The sequence below is a fragment of the Cavia porcellus genome, unplaced genomic scaffold, assembly GCF_034190915.1.
Source record: "Cavia porcellus strain 051 isolate PalLab524CR breed Dunkin Hartley unplaced genomic scaffold, mCavPor4.1 scaffold_16, whole genome shotgun sequence".
In the NCBI taxonomy this organism is placed as follows: Eukaryota; Metazoa; Chordata; class Mammalia; order Rodentia; family Caviidae; genus Cavia; species Cavia porcellus.
The window spans coordinates 6,261,255-6,281,534 of NW_026947499.1; the positions used below are offsets into that span (position 1 = coordinate 6,261,255).

Genomic DNA, 20,280 nt, shown 5'->3' on the forward strand with positions numbered 1-20,280 from the left:
TAGTTGCCCAGGCTGGCTCCCAATTCAAAAATCCTCCTGCCTCAGCCTCCCAGAGTGCTGCAATGAACAGACGTGCATCCCCACACCTGGCAGATGCACAGACGTGTGTGCCAGTGTCCATGCACACAGCTGGAACCAAGGCCTCTTGTGCTAGGCAAGGGCTTGGCCACACTCCAGCCCCCTGTGAGCTTCCCAGCAGCGCCCCCACCCGGTCACCCCGCTCCCAGCACGAAGCTGGGGTGCGGTTCAGTGCAAAGTCCCGGGCCTCCAGACCCTTGCCAGGGCTGATGTAGGGATGGGCAGCGGTGTGTGGGGGCCACACAGTGGCCTTGGGCGCCTGTTCAGAAAGTGGTTTAGCGTGACCCGAGGAGAATCGCACACCAGAGTCCGGTCTGGGCGGCTTAGTGATATGAGAGCTTCTCAAAAAAAAAAAAAAAAAAGGCTGGGACACAGCTCGGTGTGGAGGCCCTGGGTTCAATTCCCAAAGCAGCAAAATTAAAACCAAAGCACCCACAGCCCTGGGTCCCATAGTGCGGGCTTCGAGCGCATCCGTGGGGACCTGGCCCGGGTTCCAGGGCGGTCGGTGACAAGCTCGGTGAGGCTGGCGTTGCTTCGGGTGGGACAGCGGCTCGAGGTGCCTTGGCACGACCGCGCGCTCCGCCGCTTCACACTGCCAGTCTCAGGGCCGGGACTGCACGGGAGTCGCGGGTGCTCGGCCTGCAATCGGGCACCCGGTGGGCGCACACCCCGGCCTCAGCTCCACGCAAGGCCCGCTGCCGAGCCTTCAGCGAAAGCTCCCCGACCCCACGCGTGAGGTGGTTATTGAATCAAGTTTTTCCAAAACTGCCGGGTGACGGAGCTGGGACGCATGCGCAGGAATGAAATCGCAGGCTGCCACGCCCACCCGGGACTGCACGCACAACGGGTGGCGGGGACCGATGCGGGGTGAGAAGGGTTAATAAAAAGTGGAGATGCCGGGGATTGAACCCGGGGCCTCATACATGCAAAGCATGCGCTCTACCACTGAGCTACATCCCCTGGTCTTCCAAAAGAGTTCCAGAAGAACTGATATGGCTTTCCCAGCCCCGGTTCCTCCGCCCGGGGTTCCCGCGCGCCGCCTCAGCCCTGCGCCTGGAGCGGGCAGGCGGTGCGGCACGCCCGGGGACACTCGGGGCTCCGGGCACAGAGCGGCCGAGTGCTTAGGGTTGGAGTTGGCAGGAGGCAATATGTAGCTCGTCCTCGTTAGTATAGTGGTAAGTATCCCCGCCTGTCACGCGGGAGACCGGGGTTCGATTCCCCGACGGGGAGGCTGTGTGCCCTTTTGCACCCGTGGTTGGGTTTCGGGGCGCCCGCGAGGAGCCAGGACCGCGGTGCGCGTGCCCGCGTCTTGCACGCACGCTGCCCTTTTATTCCCGAGCCCCTTATGTTCCCCCTCCTTCTCCCTCCTCCCCTCCCCCCCCCACATTGGGTTTTCCCGAAAGGCGCCTGCGCTTGGTTTTGAAAAAGCCACCTGTGCCCCTCCCGCCGCCGCGTCGCGCTCCGGCCCCGGCCGGTGGGAGACGCCGCGGGCTCCGTCCCCGCCCTCCATGGGGTCCGCGCTGTGGGCGTCACCGGATCCCGCGGAGAAGCCCCACAATGCCGGGAGATCGCGGCCGGCAGGTGGCGGCCACCCAGCGGAGGCGGGGGCTTCTGCAGCGGCCGGCCTGGGGCAGCAGCCGCGTGTGGCGCCCGTGTGCACGTGCGCGTGTGCGTGTGCGAGTGTGCATGCGTGCGTGTTACGGCAGGGAGTATCTGGGGTTGGCAGACTCCAGGGCAAGGATCGGGGGTCCCGGGCGAACCTTCGGGGGCAGGAAGCGGACTGGTAGTGCAGGGGTCGGCGCACTGTGAAGCCACTCAGGCCCACGGAACTGTCCGCGCGGGTGAGGCCGGGTGTCATCTTAATACAAAAAACGAAAAAGTACACCAGAGCCTGGCGGAGTGGCGCAGGCCTGGACGCTCAGCGCTGTGGGAGGCTGAGGCAGGAGGACCACGAGCTGCAGCCCATCCTGGGCGATTGAGTGAGACTCGCTCTCACATCTTAAACCCAGAGCAGAAGCCCGGGTTCCACCCCAGCCCCGGCCTCCTCCGCGCTGACTTTCTGATCTTCCAGCCTCAGGACCTTCCTCTGCACAAGGAGTTCACGCCCCCGCCCCGTGCGTCGCCCCAGTCCCAGCGTGGCTGGCGCCCGAGTCTCACCGTCCCGGTGTCCGTCCCCACACTGGCTACTCCACGCCATCACTCGGTTGTGTGTGGGTGAACCCTAAACTCACACTAGGAAAGACCCCGCCCCACTCCTCACTTCCCTCCCCACCCGCCCACCCACCGCCGCCGACGGGAGGGCCGCGCAGTGCCAGCTGGGCGCGCACCTGGGACTTCTCTGCGAAGCTGCGCAGGTCACAGGTGTGGCGCCCACGCGTGGAGACGGGTGTGAATCACACATCAGCCCAGTTGGGTGGAAGCTCCCCCGCGCCGGCCGGGATCAAGCATCCCGACCCCTCGCACACGGGGTCGACCCCCTTCCTTCAGGCAGAGAAGGGGGTCTTAGAAAGCGAGCGCCGAGCCAGGCGGGCGTCAGGCACTCATTCTTTCGTTCTGTTGTTCATTCAACACACATGAATGAAGCGCCTCCTCTGCACCAGGCACCGCTCTAGGCGTCAAGGCGCTGGTCTCCGTCCCTCCTGCGCCGTCGTTGTAGCTGGGTGGACACAGTCAAGGGGCGTAGGACGAAGCGCCAAGTGCCTAGTGAGCCGTCGCGCCGAGACCCGGCGGGAGGCGCGGCCTTGAACGCCGAGAAAGGACGGGCCGCGCGCAGGGGCGGGGAACGCACGGAAGGGGGGGGTCGGGGCGGAGGCCCGAGCGCAGAAATGACAGGCAGGACCGAGAGCAGTCGGCCCAGAGTCGGCCGCCGAAATAGCTCAGTTGGGAGAGCGTTAGACTGAAGATCTAAAGGTCCCTGGTTCGATCCCGGGTTTCGGCAGCTTCTTTTCCGTCCGCACCCAGAGGCGGAAGTGAGCGAAGCCGATCTTTCTGTCGAGGAGGCGCCTGCTTTTTAATTTTTAAATTTGTTACTTTAGTGTTTCTTTGGAAGCCAACTTGCCAACAAGCCCAAATCGCTACCAGATTCTCTTCTTAAACCCACACTCGGCTCTGCCGTATTTGTTGATGTCTGCTCGTGATTTCTGCTTTCTGTTCGACTGCTTTCGGAACTGTCGCGGTCGAGTCAGGGTCCGAGCAGGAAGTGGGCGCCTCTGATGTTATTCATAGAATTGCACTTGTTTTTTAAAGATTGTACATTTTTTAAAATTTATTTTTTAGCGCTGCACCTCTGCGGGGCGCCGTAATCGCGTCCCTCCGCCTGCGGGGCTGGGGAAGGCGCACGGCACACCTGGACTCCTCCTCCGTCCTCTCCCTCCCTGTTTTATAAGAAAATGCAGCAAAGCGCCGGATCCCGGGCGCACGTGGACGGCGCACCTGCTTTAAAGGAGCCACCGGAGGTCTTCTTCCAGCGCCGGTCCTCGTTAGTATAGTGGTGAGTATCCCCGCCTGTCACGCGGGAGACCGGGGTTCGATTCCCCGACGGGGAGGCTGCAGGTTTTGTCGCTGGACTTTTTAAGTACTGTCGCTGGACCTCCGGTGAGAGGACCCCTTCCTGGAAGTCCGCAGCGGTTCCCAAGCCCCGTCCGTCGGCAGCTCCGCAGGGCGGGGACAGGTGCCCGCGAGCGGGGTCGTCACGGCGACGCGGGCAGGGCCAGCGGTGGCCTCGCCTCCCCCGGACCCGGACCCGGACCCCCTGCGGCTTCTCCTGGGCCGAGGCGCGGCTCGGACGGGGACAGGGCCGTCCCCCCATCGTCGCGGCCCGCACCTCTGCAGAGGCAGGGACCCTCCATGAGGACAGGTGGCGGGGTGTCCTGTGCGAGGTGACCCCAGGAAAGCAAATGACGTGGTTTCCTGTCTCCATTTGGACCCTGACACTGAGGGGGGGACGCCGGTTTCCTTTCCTTTCTCTTTTTGGGGTGCACGTGTGTGGAGGATCGGCCCAGCGCCTTCGCGCTGAACTTCACCCTCACCCTCTTTTATTTTTATTTTTGAGTTTGGCTCTTGCCACATGGCTGATGTGCCCTGGCTGCCCGTGAATTTGGGACCCTCCTGCCTCAGCCTCCGGAGTGCTGGGCCGACAGGCCTGCGCCCCCACGCCCAGGTGGCGCGGTTTGAAGGCAGAGACTGATTTCCGGGTGGCGACCCCATCGGGCCTTATTCACTACGAAGAAATATTCCCCTCCTGTCCCCAGTCCCTGCACCAGCCGGGGTCACAGCCGCAGGGCTCCCAGGGCCGGGCCCACAGGGTGTGGGGGGAGAATCCGTTTACTTCGCTCCTGCTGAGCCCGCGGCCCCTTTAAAAAGCACACCCACAAACTTGTAATTCGGGAAGAAAACTCGCATTCAAGTGCAGCCTGTGGCTGCCCATACATCAGTCACTGTGGGGATGTAGCTCAGTGGTAGAGCGCATGCTTTGCATGTATGAGGCCCCGGGTTCGATCCCCGGCATCTCCACTTGGTTTTTCTCTCGAGTTTTTACTGCTGTCCCTGTTTCTCTGTCACTATGAGCAGGAGGGGCTTAGGGATATAGTGAGCATCACAGGGCAACTCCTTGGCCTCCTGCGGGATCTGGGTTTTCCCCGGCCTGTGACTTCCTATTGAGGACTCCGATGACCTGAGTGGGGGGGTAAACTGAGGCAGACCCAAACCTGGAGTCCCCCTCTACACTTCTATTGCAGTAGGGTCACCTGGGACTCGACAGTGGCTGGGTGCTGAAACTCTCCAGGTGCATTCTCTGCTGTCAGCTGGGAGCTCCTCCCAGAGCCAGCGCCAGCTGTCCCAATCCAGACACACCATGTCCCCAGCACAACCCGGTCCCTCTCCGGACACGCTGTGTCCCCGGCACCACCGGGTCCCTCTCTGGGGACCTCATGTCCCCTTCACCGCCCGGTCCCTCTCCAGAGACACACTGTGTCCCCGGCACCACCGGGTCCCACTCCAGACACACTGTGTCCCCGTCAACACCCCGTCCCTCTCCGGACACACTGTATCCACACAGCTACCCACCTGTTCCTTCGAGGGGACCCAGAGCTTTGCCACCTGTCCTCACCCACCTTCCCCTGTCATTCCACCTCACACCTCTAAGGATAAATGGGTCTTTTTCTAGTCTTGCAGGGACATGGGACTTGGCAAAGTTTTTGTTTTTGAGAACAGGAAACTGAGCTCCTGACTGACTCACTGGCTTGTGAGGCGGGGAGCTCCTGTTTCTGAGGAGGCAAGGTGACCCTCCCTGCCTGTCACCGCAGGGATCAGGAAACAGCAGAGGGCCACTGCTAAGGGAATCCAGCCCGACGGGAAACGGATCCTGGCTTCTGTTTTGCGTTATATCTTTAATCACATCCTTACGCCTGCCTCTGGGAGCCCCGGGAAAATACCAGAGGCATTGTTGGGGGTTAAAGGCTTATGATGGGATGACAGCTTCCTGGAAACATTGTGAATCCTTTTAAAAAGTCCTTTTAAAAAAATACTGTTGTTGTTATTTAACACTGTGGGTAAGGGGCGTGGTGCCCGAGCCTGTAGACTCAGCAGTATGGAGGCTGAGGCAAGAGGATCACAAGGCCAGCCTGGGCTACATAATGAGGCCAAAGCCAGTTTGCACCACAGACAGGATAGCAGGATCCAATCTCAACAGACAAACAACCAGAACAACAAAGAAAGCAAAGGCCAGCAGTCCATTATAGAGGTAGCGGGGAGAATTCAGCGAGACAGAACCAGCAGGTGACTTAGGGCCAGGGCCAGGGTTAGGGTCCAGGTTAGGTGGGGACGGCTTCATTTCCCAAGATGCAGTTTTGGAGGTGGGGCTGGTGGCTGCTGCACAAAAACACAGATGAATTTAACACCACTAACACGCACACTTAAAAAGAGCCAGGTGTGGTGGCGCATGCCTGTGATTCCAACACATGGGAGGCTGAGGCAGGAAGACTGTTGAGTTCACATCCAGCCTGAACTACAGACACTCCTTGTCTCAAAGAAAAATGTGAGTAATACAAAAGTACGGTGACAACTAAGGGCTGAAGGTGGAGCTCAGGGGTAAAGCATTGGTTTACTCAGCAATAATAACCTGGCACCATCAAAAAAATGTTAGGTCACAGTTGACACAATTTAAAAACACAAAGGAAGCCTGGATAGATTGTAAATTCCTGCACAAGGCAAATCCCAGGCCCGAACTGGTGCTGGCAGCACCAGGCAAGGGGCCCCCAGTGCTCAGGGAGCCTGGGCCGGCACACACAGGGGCAGGAAGCTTCTTGGGCTTCACTCTTCCCTGTGTGATGCCCTTGGTGACTTTTATGGCCACATAACCAGCCACAGGGAAGGCCCAGCTCTCTGCCCACACCTCTTGTCTTGGGGACCCGGCCACAGGCAGGGTGACCTTAGAGGGAGCAGGCAGGGGACTTCAGGGCACAGGGTCACCCTCCTCTTGTGTGTGTGGCCCCTCACACACTGCCCCAGCCAACCCGGCCTGTCACCTGGGCCGTCTGCAAAGGCGCAAGCCCTGGGCACCAGGAAGGACACTGGAGCTGGTGACTCAGATGCCTGTGACACGGTATACAGCTGTCCTCAGCCACGGTCTAGGTCAGGGGTCAGGTTTCAGGAGCAGTCCTGATGTCCCCGTCTCTGGGGCCAAGTGGGTCACACAGATCAGAGTCTCCTGAAGGCTGGGCGGGCTCCTGACCTCAGCTCTGGGGTCACAGAAGTCCTTGTGGAGAGGGGCAGCGCACTGGGGGACATCCAGCAGTACCCTCAGTCTCTAGACCTCTGTCACTGGTGCCACTACTCACCTGTGCCCCACAGCAGCCACAAATAAAAAGGTCCCCTTCGCCAGATGTGGTGACGCACACCTGTCATCCCAGCATCAGGGAGGGTCACTGCAAATTCAGGGCCAGCGTGGGCTACCAAGCAGCTCAAGGCCACCCTGAACTGCACAGGGAACTGCTGTCTTTAAGAGACATAAAGACCAAAAAATAAATTTTTTTGTCTTTTTCCTTTTTATCGTTACTGGGGATTGAACTCAAGACTGCCTGCTTGCAAGGCAGGCACTTTTGCCACTGAGCTAAATCTCCAGCCCCTAAAAAATAAAAAATAAAAAATAAAAAATAAATTGAGTCCCCTTGAGCCCTGAGTAACAGTGGGGGGCTGTAATCCCAGCACTAGGAGGCTGACGCAGGAGGATCACAAAGCCAGCCTGGGCTATAGATTGAGACCGTCTCAAAAACTTTAATCCAACCAAACGTGAAAATAAACCTGGCCCTGGCGGGGTAAATCTCTCAAAGTTGGGGCACCTCCCCTTAGCAGCAGCCACCTTCTTTGGGGCCTTGGGAAATGCTAGCTTGTGTGTGCCTGGCCGCACCTCCAAGTACTTGTGGACGCCACAGCTCAGATCCCAGAGCTGTGACTCAGCCCGGCACCCCACTCCCGAAGCTCAGATCCCAGAGCTGTGACTCAGCCCGGCACCCCACTCGAGAGGCTCTGGTGGAGTCACAGCAGCCTGCAAGCCGCTGAGGCTGACCCCTTCAAACAGATCCCAGCTTGTTTCTTTCAAATGTCTCTGGGCAACCACAGAGATCTGTCTCAGAAATCGTGGGGGTCTCCTCTCCACCCTGGAAAAAGACATTTAAGTTTGACTTTTCATTTCCCAGGCCCACATGAACCCTTTCATTCTCCTTGAAAAAGGAGAATGGAAGTTAGAATTAATTGATGACGTTTGGGTTTTGTTTTGAGACAGGGTCTCACTATGTAGTCTGCACTGGCTTTGAACTGGCAGCTGCCTTCCTGCCTCAGCTTCCCTGAGTGCTGGAATTACAGGTGGGCGACACCATACAAGGCTGGCATTTTCATGGGAAACTTTTTTTTTTTTTTTTTTTTTTTGTCTTTTTCATTTTTATCGGTACCAGGGATCGAACTCACAACCTCCTGCTTGCAAGGAAGGTGCTTATGCCACTGAGCTAAATCCCCAGCCCCAAGGCTGGCATTTTCAGTGTTTAATCAAGATTTGTAGCTAGAAGAATCACTTTCTAATGGCAGAACATTTTTCAGTTTAGTAGTTTTTTTCTTTGAAAGCTTTAAAGGTAGAAATTCAAATACCCCTGCCCCACTCATAGACTAAGGATATTTCTAGAACAGTCTAGAAGGAAAAGTAACCAGGGAATTAGGAGCCCACACTGTACATTTTTTTCCCCACTGTAAATTTTAAGTGCGTTTTGGCCGCAGACCAGGCGGCACAGCCTGTAATCCCAGCACTCAGGAGGCTGAGAAGCTGGGCCAAGGAGAGTTGGAACCCGCCTAGGCAGAGTAAGGCCGGCTCAGAAAAACAAAAACAAACCCAAAAATACATTTTTCCAGAAATATGCAGGACTGAGGTTCGATGGTCGAGTTTAAACATCTCAACCCTTCTAATTCAAAACTCTGAAAGGATTGCCAATACCTCACTCCCTAGAGACGCTGTTTGAGGAACCAGGATTAACACGGTTTAAGCCTCACAGTACACACTTCCCGGTTCCCTACAAACACGGACACTGTTTTTATTTCTCAGTTAAAAATAAACTGAAAAAAAAAAAAAACTGAAAAAAAAAATAAAAAAAAATAAAAATAAACTGAATTTCCGGCCTGGGCATAGATCAGTGAGACGAATTTTTAATTAAAAACAAATCTCAAGGCTCCAAGGGCTTCGATTTCAGAGCTAAAGATCAAGTTGAGTAATGCCAAGGAGGGGGACAACCCCGTGTGACCCCGGGGCGCCGGGCCTGGGCACCCCGGAAGGCCGCGCAGATCCCCCGCAGGCCGCGCCTGGCTCCCGTGCTTTTTCGACGCCGGCTTGATTTTCTTTTCCAAGGTCGCCCTGAACGCCGGCCCCTGCCCCCGCGGCGGCACGGTCTTCCCTCCCCACCCGGGGGGCGCCACTGCTCCGGGACCGGGCGGCACCGCCGGGGCCGCCCCGCCCGCCCGGCCTGAGATTTGCGCAGTCATCCTCCTTGTCACCCTGCCCGCACGGCGGGGGCTGGGCCGGCGGAAGTCGGACCGGGAGGGGGACTCGGCACAGCCAGATCACCGCCGCGGCCCTACGCGTGACCTGCAGCGCAGACCCCGCAGGCCTCGGCGGGGCGGGAGGCATGGGGACCCCCGGCTGCCCAGCTCCACTCCGCTCCGGCCGCCGATCCGCGCCGGGCTTTCGCTCCCGCCCCCTCCCCCAGCGCGCGCGCCCGCCTGGCGGCTGCGGTTGGTCACCGTGCGCAGCGCTCGCGCTGATCCCTCCGCCGGGCCACGCGGGGCGGGACTGCGCCGCCCCCCCCCCCGCCATCCTCCCCCTGCCGCCATCTGGATCACCACAGAAGAACATTCCAGAGAAAGTCGCGGGACTCCGCCCCTTGTCGTTTATCTAGGGGGGCGGAACATTCTAGAAAAGTAGTCCCCTTCTCGGCGTTTCTGCGGAGGGATCTGCGGGGGCGCGGCCCCGGCGGCGACTATATAAAGTGGCGCTGGGCCGGCGGCGGTTAGTTCCGCCGAGGTCGCTGTCCACTTTCGGTTCTTGTACGTGTGCTGCCGCCGTCGACGCTTGGTAAGGAGCGAAGGTAGCTGGGCTGCCGAGGGTGTTCACTGGCTGCCCACCCGCGAGGGGCGGATGTGGCGGGACACCGAGACTGCGAGATGCTTCTCTCCCGGGGGCCGTGAAGGGCGGCGGCCATGAGGGGAAGAAGGCCTCGCAAGATGGCGGCCGTGGTGGGGCGGGCGGTGAAGCCGGAGGGACGGGGATGAGGGGCCGCTGGGCCGAGGCTCCTGAGGTCGTTAGCGGAGTACGGGCGGCCGCGCTGTTCAGGCGGGCTTAGGGGTTTGCTGAAGACCGGTGGGGTTGGGGAACTTGGCTGTTACGAGCGCTGGGTTTTGTTCGCTTTGGTTTTTATTAACAGAAAAGCGTCCGGCGCAGGCGTGTAAAACCTGCGCTCCGGAGGCTGGGGCGAGCATTCGCGGGTTGGCGGGCAGCAGCCCCGCAGCTTGGCGGAACCTCTGGGAATGTGGCGGACGCCACTTACAGCGCCCACTCCCGCGGGGGCGGTGCGAGCGCGCTTCCGGCCACGTGACGGCTCCTTTGGTGACGTCATCCCTGCCGTTAGTGCACAGTGGAGGGTGGGGCCCCGACCTCTTGGAGTGCTGGGCTTTTCAGTTACTGGACACAGGGTTTGGGGCTGGGGTGGACTCGGCTCAGTTGACAAGAACCTGACTGCTGGAGGGGGAGAAGGTAAAGCAAGGCTCTCTATTTGACTTGGTGAGGCCTCAGGTTTTTCTAAAGTAGGGGTTTTGTTTTCCTGAATTTTTTTTTTTTTTTTTTTTTTTTGGTATCCTGTTCTCGAGGGAGATTTTTAGGTTTAATTGTATGGGTCAATATAAGTGCTTAAAATTTTAGTATTAGTAATTTAACTAAACGTTTTAAGTCTTTTTTTTTTTTTTTTTTTTTGTTACACAGACAATGCAGATCTTCGTAAAGACCCTCACTGGCAAGACCATCACCCTCGAGGTAGAGCCCAGTGACACCATTGAGAATGTCAAGGCCAAGATCCAAGACAAGGAGGGCATCCCCCCTGACCAGCAGAGGCTGATCTTCGCTGGCAAGCAGCTGGAAGACGGGCGCACCCTCTCTGACTACAACATCCAGAAGGAGTCCACCCTGCACCTGGTCCTGCGCCTGAGAGGTGGCATGCAGATCTTCGTGAAGACCCTCACTGGCAAGACCATCACCCTCGAGGTAGAGCCCAGTGACACCATTGAGAATGTCAAGGCCAAGATCCAAGACAAGGAGGGCATCCCCCCTGACCAGCAGAGGCTGATCTTCGCTGGCAAGCAGCTGGAAGACGGGCGCACCCTCTCTGACTACAACATCCAGAAGGAGTCCACCCTGCACCTGGTCCTGCGCCTGAGAGGTGGCATGCAGATCTTCGTGAAGACCCTCACTGGCAAGACCATCACCCTCGAGGTGGAGCCCAGTGACACCATTGAGAATGTCAAGGCCAAGATCCAAGACAAGGAGGGCATCCCCCCTGACCAGCAGAGGCTGATCTTCGCTGGCAAGCAGCTGGAAGATGGGCGCACCCTCTCTGACTACAACATCCAGAAGGAGTCCACCCTGCACCTGGTGCTGCGCCTGAGAGGTGGGATGCAGATCTTCGTGAAGACCCTCACTGGCAAGACCATCACCCTCGAGGTGGAGCCCAGTGACACCATTGAGAATGTCAAGGCCAAGATCCAAGACAAGGAGGGCATCCCCCCTGACCAGCAGAGGCTGATCTTCGCTGGCAAGCAGCTGGAAGACGGGCGCACCCTCTCCGACTACAACATCCAGAAGGAGTCCACCCTGCACCTGGTCCTGCGCCTGAGGGGAGGTGTTTATGCTTCCCCTATCTTTTAAGCCTTCAACAAGTTCCATTGCACTTTGAATAAAGTTCTTGCATTCCAAAATGAGTGTTTTATTTTGGTGGTGGTAATAGTACTAAGGGATTTAGAATGGGGGTGAAGTGTCAAGAGTTGGGTGTATCTGTGGTTTATGGTGTCGATGAGGTTAGCATATCTTGTACAGGTCTTTAGACGCATGTTGTAGGTGGCTGCAGACGGGTACTAGGGTGTTGGGAAGTAACCAGTGGATTTATTTACATGTAGTCGGAAATAGGTGTTTGGTGTATGTTTCTGGAATCGTAAGGTGGTGGGAGAACTTTGAACACAGGCCTAAATAAAGCTATTGACGGATGTCTTCGGGATTGAAAAGGGGACCACTCAATGGTTGGGTTTGTGTTAAATGGGAAGATAAATGAGCTTGTGTTGAGTGTGTGAGTTCATGTTTGACCAGCAAGAACTTGGTCATGGTAAGGAGTTGGGATTGGGTGTCAAACCAGGATGAGGTGGATGTGTGAGAGTCTCACCTTAAATGATCATAAGGTGACCCTTAGCTGGCTGGTCTGAAACAAGCAAATTGAAGCAAAATTGTTTCCTCAAAAAGCCGCCTGCCACGCTGCATGCACTGTTTTCAGATGACATCTTGAGTGCAAAGTTTGTGCTTTTCCTAATTCGAAGCTGAGTGAACAGTAAAATGGTCCCAGCTGCCTGGCAAGCCAGAGTTGAGTTCCAGCCCCAGTACAAAACCTGACCCTAGTTTTACAAATTAGGTTGCCATGGTATTTCTGGGGACTTGTGACCTACCCATGGTGTCCGCTGGTTTCATCAGTGTGTGCAGTGCGGACTCTTGAAGGTGACTCCTGCCCCAAGGTGCTGTAGACCTCCACAGGCTGCTACCAGCACAGGTTGCGTGCACCCTGTTAGGTGCCACCTGCTATCTCAAGGTTGCCTCTGGGCGTTAGGGGTTACAAAGGGGTTTCTGTGGGCTCTTGGTGGGAACACTTCACTGTTACATCGAAAACAAGCTGGATTGCTGTCCTTGTGTAGGGGCATCAGGACTTTGGCCTCAGGAGGCCCTGTGCAGCTAGGTGGAGGATCCTGGGGTGAGGATTGGGAAGGTGCTGGTCACAGCTGCAAAACAATCGCTCCAGGTCTGCGGTACTAGGGATGGAACTGAGGGCTCCCCTGAGCTACATTACCAGGCTTTCGGGTCAATCTCCTCTGAAAATAGCTTTTTTAAGGCGGTGGTCCCTGAGATAACAAATAGGCCCTGGCGCCCCTGCAGTGACTTCCATACCTGGTGGTAGTACTTTGTAACTTGGGATGATGCCCCTCATTTTGCAGTACTAGGCATTAAACCCTGGGCCTGGTGCACCCAACACATGCCTGACCCATGCCGGTCTTCACATTTCAGTATGGTTTCGGGGATGACACGTCTGTGTTCCGAGTATGTTTTTAAAACATCAGTGCTGTTTTCTGCCATTAAGCCAGTATCCCTCCCTGTGGGGCAGCTGTCTTGTCAAAACCGCCTGTAGCAGTCCCTACACCACTGGTTGTGTGCAAAGGCAGACTGGTCATTCTCTCCGTCCCCGGCAGTGGGGTGGTTCAGCCCGCAGACGGGCCCCTATGTCCAGCCAGAACTCGGCTGAGCAAGGGTGCGTTCCACTGAGGGTCCTTGGCTTGGATGGTCTCACTGGGTCATCGTTCTCACAACACCCCCAGAGTAGCTTCCTGCTTGATACCATTAAAGGGTTCACTTATGTAGATGTGGCTGCGTGGGAGAGAAATGCGTGGTTTATATAAAAGCGTCCTTTTTATTTTCCTGAAGGCGTCCAGAATCCTCATGGAGACTGCCAGGGTTAGCAGGCTCTCAGCTCAGCCTTCTGGGGTGCGGTGCTCACTTCCATCGGCAAAGGGAGGTACTAGGTGGACACAGGTTAGCAGGGAAACCTGCAGTGTCCCCCAGTGGTCATTGCTGCCTAAGCAACTTGGACTTCTTACCCACTCAGAGCTTCTGGTCGCTCATTGGTGTGCTAGTGTCTCAAGAGTGCCTTTCCTCTGTCTGCAGTGACCTGCTCGTAGCCCTGCAGCTGTCCTTCCCCGCTGGGGTGAGGCTCCGTGATACCCTGAGCAGCCCTTGGCTCATTAGGTCAGTGTGGCAAAGCTAGGTGCATATGCCAGGCAGGGACACAGGCCTGTGTTGGGGTGTGAGCCGAGTGGCCCACACAGGCGGGCCACAGGTGTCCTGGGAGTAGCTGCTGGCACCAGATGACGACCTCCCACGCTGAGATTCATAAACCTGGTCCAGGCTTTCCTGTGGCCGGCCAGTGTGCTGCCTGACACACGGTCAGACTTGGTGGCAGTGTTGGTGCTTTGCGATAGATCAGTGGGTTCTGGCTTTCAGTTTGGCCATCACCGCTAAATCCTCTGTCCTACTAAGTCACATCAGAAGAGTCCTTAGAATGCTCCCCTGGAGCTGGGTGTGGGGACAAATGCCTGTCTGCTCAGTACTGGGGGAAGCTGGGGCAGGAGGATCACAACTTCCAGACTGGCTTGGCAGTTTAGTGAGATCCGGTTACAGAAATTTAAGGGCTCCGTTGTAGGTCAGCAGCAGAGCACTTGCCTGGCTTGGGCAATCCCCAGCGGCAGACCCTCCTTCCCTTTACCGCTGGCTGACCAGGTACTCTGAAATGCCACTACTCCCACCCCAACAAATGAATCCTGACCACACGCATGTCCTGGTTTAAAGACCCCACAATGTGGGCTGGGGCTGGAGCTCAGCGGTGCTATTGCTTGCCCAGCAAGTTTGAGGGGGTGAGTTTGATCCCCAGTACCAAAAAGCTGGAAAGATTCCGTAAGACTGTCTCCCTGGTTTAAAGAGTTGCTGGCATCCAGTGGGGAGATACTTGGCTTGAGGGAGAGTAGATTATTTGTAAAGAAATACAAAGTTTCATCATGAACAGGACCTGTTGGGGACTTTTTTTTTGTCTGTCTCTGAGACAGGGTCTGGCTGTAGTCCTGGCTGGCCTGGAACTCACCGTATAGCTCAGGTTAGCCTCGAACTTGAGCAATCCTCCTGCCTCAGCCTCCTGAGGCTGGGATTGCAGGCATGCACCACCATGCCAAGCAGCAACCTCTCTTCTCTGTGATTAGGAACAGGAAACTCCCCGGCGGCAGTGCTCCGGCTGGCGTGCCTTCCCGGCTGGAGGGATGCGTGGCGGTGCTTTTCCCTATGGTTGAAACTACGGAATCTGCCTTTTTTACTTACTTGTTTGGTACCAGGGATTGAACTCATGACCTCGTGCTTGACAGGTATGCGCTTATTCCACTGAGCCAAATCCCTGGCCCCGGAATCTTTTTTAAGTGTTTTGTTTGTTATGTTTTTTAGCCTCGTATGTAGAACAGAAATTCTTACAGGAAATGAAGGTGAGGACACGTTGCACACTGGCCTCAAGGTGGTCGTGCAGAGACCCAGGCGGGCACTGCTGAGTGGGCAGGGGGAGTGTGGGGACAGATGGTGGCAGGGGTGTGGAGTGACAGGGCTCCCCCCTTGTCTCCATGACTTTCCCTGCAAAGCCCCAAGGGTGGCCATCTGCTCTGTGCTGCATGTGGCTGCCTCTTGGAAGGGCCTGATGGGGCACAGTCCCCTCCCCTGCTTCCCAGCCACCTTAGCTCCCGCCAGGTGTTCAGGGACAGTGTCTCCTGAAGCCGTGGGGAGACCAAGGCATCGAGAAGTGAGCACAGCTGACACAGAGTCTGCTGGGCGTGGACAGCTCGGGGCCTCATCTGTCCAAGCTCGAAGGCCAGAGCATCAGCATCGTTACTGCACTGCACAGAAGATGGTAACACTTGCCACACAGCCAGCCTCTGACCCAGGAGTCCGCTCAGGACCTCTTGACAGGGAAGACCCCACGTGCCATCCTCCTTAACACCCAGATTTTGCAGGGGACAAGTACTGTGACACAGGGACATGCCGTGCTGCCTGTCGCCCTGTGGGACTCCACTGGGAGAGCTGCTCCTGGCTCTGGCCTGACACCCTTCCTCAGCGCCTTCCTGGGCCCACGGTGACTCAGGTCTAACACGCAGCACCCCAGAGCCGCCTGGGATGCCACTCCTCCCACAGTGACAATAATGCCAGCAGCGGTGTCACTGGTTTTACCTTCATTCTTCCAGAGGCCTTCAGGATGGAATTTTACCTTTCCTTTGGGAAGAAACCCTTTGCAACATTTTTTTTTCTTCTCAGAATAAGAATTGTTTTTCCCCAAAAGGTGAATTTAACAGCCGTTGGCCAGGCATGGTGGTGCATACCTGTACTTCCAGTACTCAGGAGGCTGAAGCAGGAGAATCTCTGCAAGTTAGAGACCAGCCTGAGCTACATAGTAAGACCCTGTCTCAAAACGCAAACAAGAAGACCCAGACAGCACCAGGTAATTCTCACGGCCCCATATATGGAACTCCTCGCAGGTTCACCAAGATGTAGACAGCATAAAGGGGATGGGAGGCCACAAGGAGCCCGCCGCTGTGACTCTTCATGGTATCCTGCTCCGTGTCTTCTAGACCAGGCGTACTTTTTGCTTTTATCCTTCCCTCTCTTTTCTTTGGCTCAGCTTTGCTCTGCAGAGCCAGTATCTCCTTTACCCCTTGCTTTTTCTTTTCTTTCTTTTCAAGACAGGCTAGGCTATAGTTCAGGCCAGCCTTGAACTGTGTAGCCCAGCCTGGTCGCAAACTCACCGTGATCCTCCTGCCTCAGCCTCCCAAGTTCTGGGATTATTGGCATGCACCACCATGCTTGGCTACCCTCCTTTTTTCCAAAATCCATTTTCAAAGATAAAAAATTTTTTTAAAATGGAACAAAGTTTCAAAACATATCAATTGGGACAAAAATGGTACATATGTTGTGCATTGTCACCTTCAAATCCTTCACCCAGAGCACAAGACAGCTGCCTTCATTTTGTCCGAACAATACCAGCACAAATCTTTCTCTTCGGAACTCGGAGAGATCAGTGATATAACTACCTTCACTATTCTTACATATATACATACACATGTTGTTTCTTTCCGTTTCTAGCATTAGTATGATGATATGATGTTTACACATGTGTGTCTTATTTATCTCACTATGCTCTTTTTTTGCGGGGGGGGACTGGGGTCGAACTCAGGACCTCGCGCTTGCCAGGCAGGTGCTTATGCCACTGTGCTAAATCCCTGGCCCAAGTATGTTCTTCAGATGTACCCATTTACCTATAAAAGTCTCCAGTGTATCCTCCTTTACGCTGAGTAGAACTTTATACTGAGTAGGATAAAAATACCACATGTTTTTATCCATTCCTCAGTTGGGCATCTAGGTTGTTTCCAAGATCTGGCTGTTGCAAGTTGTGCTGGGTAAACATGGTGCACATACATCACTGGGACCTCTAGTCCTAGTTTTTTGAGAAATTGCCACGCTGATTTCCACAGTGCCTGCACCAGTCTACACTCCCACCAACAGTGCAGAAGGGCTCCTTTCCCCCACAGCCCCTCCAGAGTGTTACTGCTTGAATTTTTGATGGTAGCCATTCTTTCTGGGGTGAGGTAGAATCTCAATGCTGTTTTAATTGGCATCTCTAAAATGACCAGTGCTGCTGAACATTTTTCATGTTTATTTGCTGTTTGTGTGTCTTCATCTGAGAAGTGAGTATTTATCTCAGATGCCCATTTTTGGATTGGGTCTTTAAATCTGGGGGACTGATTTTTTTGAGTTCTTTATATGTTCTCGATAGTAATCCTTTGGCTGAGGAACAGCTGGCAAACACTTTCTCCCACATTGTGGGTTGTCTCTTCACTCTGTTGGTGGTTTTCTTTGCTGTGCAAAAGCTTTTCAGTAGGGTGAGATCCCAGTGGTTGATTTTTGTGAGAGTTCTGTGCAATTGGGTTTTATTCATAAAGTCTTTGCCTACACCAGTGTCTTCAAGAGTTCTACCTACTGTATCTTCCAGCAGATTTAACGTTTCTGTTTTAATACTAAGATCTTTGATCCATTCTGATTTTAGCTTGGTACATGTTGAAAGACATGTTTTAATCTTGGGCATGTGTAGAGCCAGTTTTTCCAGCACCATTTATTAAAGAGGCTGTCTATTTGCCAGTGAATGTGTTTGGCACCTTTGTCAAAGATAAGGCGGCTGCGTGTGTCTGAAGTTGTCTCTGCATCTTCTAATCTATTTCATTGATCTTTAGGTCTGTTTGTTTTTTGCCAGTGCCACACTGTTTTTTTTTTAAGTCACAGTAGCTTTCTAGCATATTTTCTGGTCAGGAATTGTGATGCCCCGTCTTGCCTTTTGGCCCAGGATCGCCTCTGCTGTTCCAGGTCTCTTCTGGTTCCAGATGAATTTTAGGTTTCTTTTCTCTAATTCTGTGAGATGAGCTATCGGAGTTCTGAGTGGGATGGCACTGAGTCTGTGTAACAGTTTGGAAGTTGGCCATTTTCACTCGATTGGTTCTTCCTCCTGAAGAGCGCGGGACAGCTCTCCATTTCCTAATATCCTCTTCAATCTCATTTTCCAGAGTACTGTAGTTTTCACTGCAGAGGTCTTTTACATTGTTTGTTAGACTGATTGCTAGGTATTTCATTTCTTTTTTGGATGCTATTGTAAAAGGTACCACTTCCCAGATGTTTCTCTCAGTGAGTTTGTTATTTATACAGGAAGCCTGTTGATTTTTTAGTATTGATTTTGTAACCAGGTACATTACTGAATTTGCTTATTAAATCTAGAAGTCTTTTGATGGGGTTTTTGGGGTCTTCTTAGTAGAATATCTTGTCATCTGAAAATAGTGACAATTTAGCTTCTTCCTTTCTTATCTTCATTCCTTTTATTTCTTTCTCTTGTCTAATTGCTCGGGCTAACTTTCCAGGACTATGTTGAAAAAGAGCGGAGACAGTGGACATCCTTGTCTTGTTCCTCATTTTAGAGTGAGACCTGTCAGTTTTTGTGCATTTAGTATGACGTTGGCTGTTGTCGTAGATGGCCTTTATCACATTGAGGTAAAGACCCTCTATTCTGATTTCTTTCTTTTTTTTTTTTTTTTTTTTTTTTTTTTGGTCTTTTTTCCTTTTTATCGGTACTAGGGATCAAAATTTTTCACCTTTTTACCATACAAGTTTTCAAAGTAGGTAGAGATAATTTTCTGGAGTTCTGTAGAGTCTGTTGTGATTTTGCCTTTTTTATTCCTAATTGCGAGGATTTGAGTCTTTCCCTTTTTCAATAAGGTTTGCTGAGGGTTTGTTGTTATTTATTTATTTACTGAGTACGGGGGATCGAACTCACAGCCTCGTGCTTGCCGGGCAGGTGCTTATGCCACTGAGCTGAATCCCCAGCCCTGTCAATTTTACTTAGTCTTTCAAAGAACCAACTCTTTGATAAACTGATTCTTTGTATTGCTTTTAGTCTCCAGTGTGTTAATTTCTGCTCCAATCTTTATCGTTTCCTCCCTAGTGTGAGCTTTTGGCTTAGCCTGCTCTTCTTTTTCTACAAGTTTGAGGTTCACCATTAAGTGGTTCGTATGCTCTTGCTGTTTTCCTGATGTGGGTGCTTACCGCTATAAATTTCCCTCTCAAGACTGCTCTCACTGTGTCCCCTAAGTTCTGGTGTGTTGTACTGCAGTTATCATTCAGCTGTAAAAACTGTCTCATTTCCTCTTTAATTTCATCTGTGACCCGCTGGTGTTCAGCAGGGTGCTATTTAATTCCCACGTGTTTATGACGTTCTTGTGGCTTTTTTGTCATGGATTTCCAGTTTCATTGCCCTGTGGTTTGATGGTGTGCATGGGATGATTTCAGTCCCTTTGCTTTTACTGAAGTGTGTTCTGTGGGCTGTACAGGGTCTGTTCTGGAGAAGGCCCAGGGGCAGCTGAGAAGAGTGTGTATTCTGATGTTGTAGCCTGGAACATTCTACAGACATCTACTGAGTGCATTTGTTCCAAAGTTTGGTTCAGTTCTAATATTTCATTTTTGATTTTTTGTCTGGTTGATCTGTCTTTCTGGGACAGTTGGGTATTGAGATCTCCCAATACAATTGTATTAGGGCTTATTTGATTTTTCATGTCTATTAGTATTTGTCTTTTATAGTTGGGTGTACTGGTATTTGTTGCGTATATATTTATGATTGTTATGTCTTCCTCTTGCATTGTTCCTTTTATGAGGATGTAATGACCTTCTTTTTCTCTCTTAGTCTGCAAACAGAATAGCTACCCCTGCTTTTCTCTGGGTTCCTGTTGCATGGAGTATTGTTTTTCATCCTTTGATTTTTCATCTATGAATTTCTTTTTGAGTTAAATGTGTTTGTTGAATGCAGAATATTGTTGGGTTATGCTTCTTGATCCACTCTGCCAGTCCGTGCTCTGTCTCTTGACTGGTGCACTGAGACCATTAACACTGATGGTTATAACCCATATGTACTGTTGGCTCTGCCTCCCCCCTTTCTAATTGTTTGCCTTCCCTGGTGGATTCCTTTGGCTGAGGTTTGTGGAGTTGTAGTCCTTAGCATCTCTTTCTAGAATGGGTGGTTATAAATTCCCTCAGACGTTCTGTGTCATGGAAACACCTTATTTCTCCATCAGATAGTTTTGCGGGGTACGTCAACCTGGGTTTGGAGCTTGGAGGACTTGACTCCAAGCTCTCTTTGACTTGAAATTTTTTTGCTGAGAAGTCAGCTGTAATTCTAATGGGCTTTCCTTTATAGGTGATTTGATTTTTTTTCTCTAATAGCTTTCAGGATTCTATTGTGTTGAATTTTC

The 20,280-nt window shown here is 53.5% G+C and overlaps 1 protein-coding gene and 5 non-coding genes across 6 annotated transcripts; 5 read left to right on the forward strand and 1 right to left on the reverse strand.

The window, feature by feature from the left end:
• Positions 1–966: 966 nt before the first annotated feature.
• Positions 967–1,038, reverse strand: Trnaa-ugc (transfer RNA alanine (anticodon UGC)). Its single transcript has one exon. It is a non-coding gene; the product is annotated as a tRNA-Ala (tRNA).
• A 198-nt stretch (positions 1,039–1,236) lies between these two features.
• On the forward strand, positions 1,237–1,308 carry Trnad-guc (transfer RNA aspartic acid (anticodon GUC)). Its single transcript has one exon. It is a non-coding gene; the product is annotated as a tRNA-Asp (tRNA).
• A 1,635-nt stretch (positions 1,309–2,943) lies between these two features.
• Trnaf-gaa (transfer RNA phenylalanine (anticodon GAA)) lies at positions 2,944–3,016 on the forward strand. Its single transcript has one exon. It is a non-coding gene; the product is annotated as a tRNA-Phe (tRNA).
• Positions 3,017–3,551: 535 nt separating this feature from the next.
• Trnad-guc (transfer RNA aspartic acid (anticodon GUC)) lies at positions 3,552–3,623 on the forward strand. Its single transcript has one exon. It is a non-coding gene; the product is annotated as a tRNA-Asp (tRNA).
• Positions 3,624–4,518: 895 nt separating this feature from the next.
• Positions 4,519–4,590, forward strand: Trnaa-ugc (transfer RNA alanine (anticodon UGC)). Its single transcript has one exon. It is a non-coding gene; the product is annotated as a tRNA-Ala (tRNA).
• Positions 4,591–9,645: 5,055 nt separating this feature from the next.
• On the forward strand, positions 9,646–11,576 carry Ubc (ubiquitin C). Its single transcript, NM_001173065.1, has 2 exons — positions 9,646–9,688; positions 10,592–11,576. Exon 2 carries the CDS (start codon positions 10,595–10,597, stop codon positions 11,528–11,530), a length of 936 nt encoding a protein of 311 aa, NP_001166536.1. The 5' UTR covers positions 9,646–9,688; positions 10,592–10,594; the 3' UTR covers positions 11,531–11,576.
• The last annotated feature ends 8,704 nt before the right edge of the window (positions 11,577–20,280 follow it).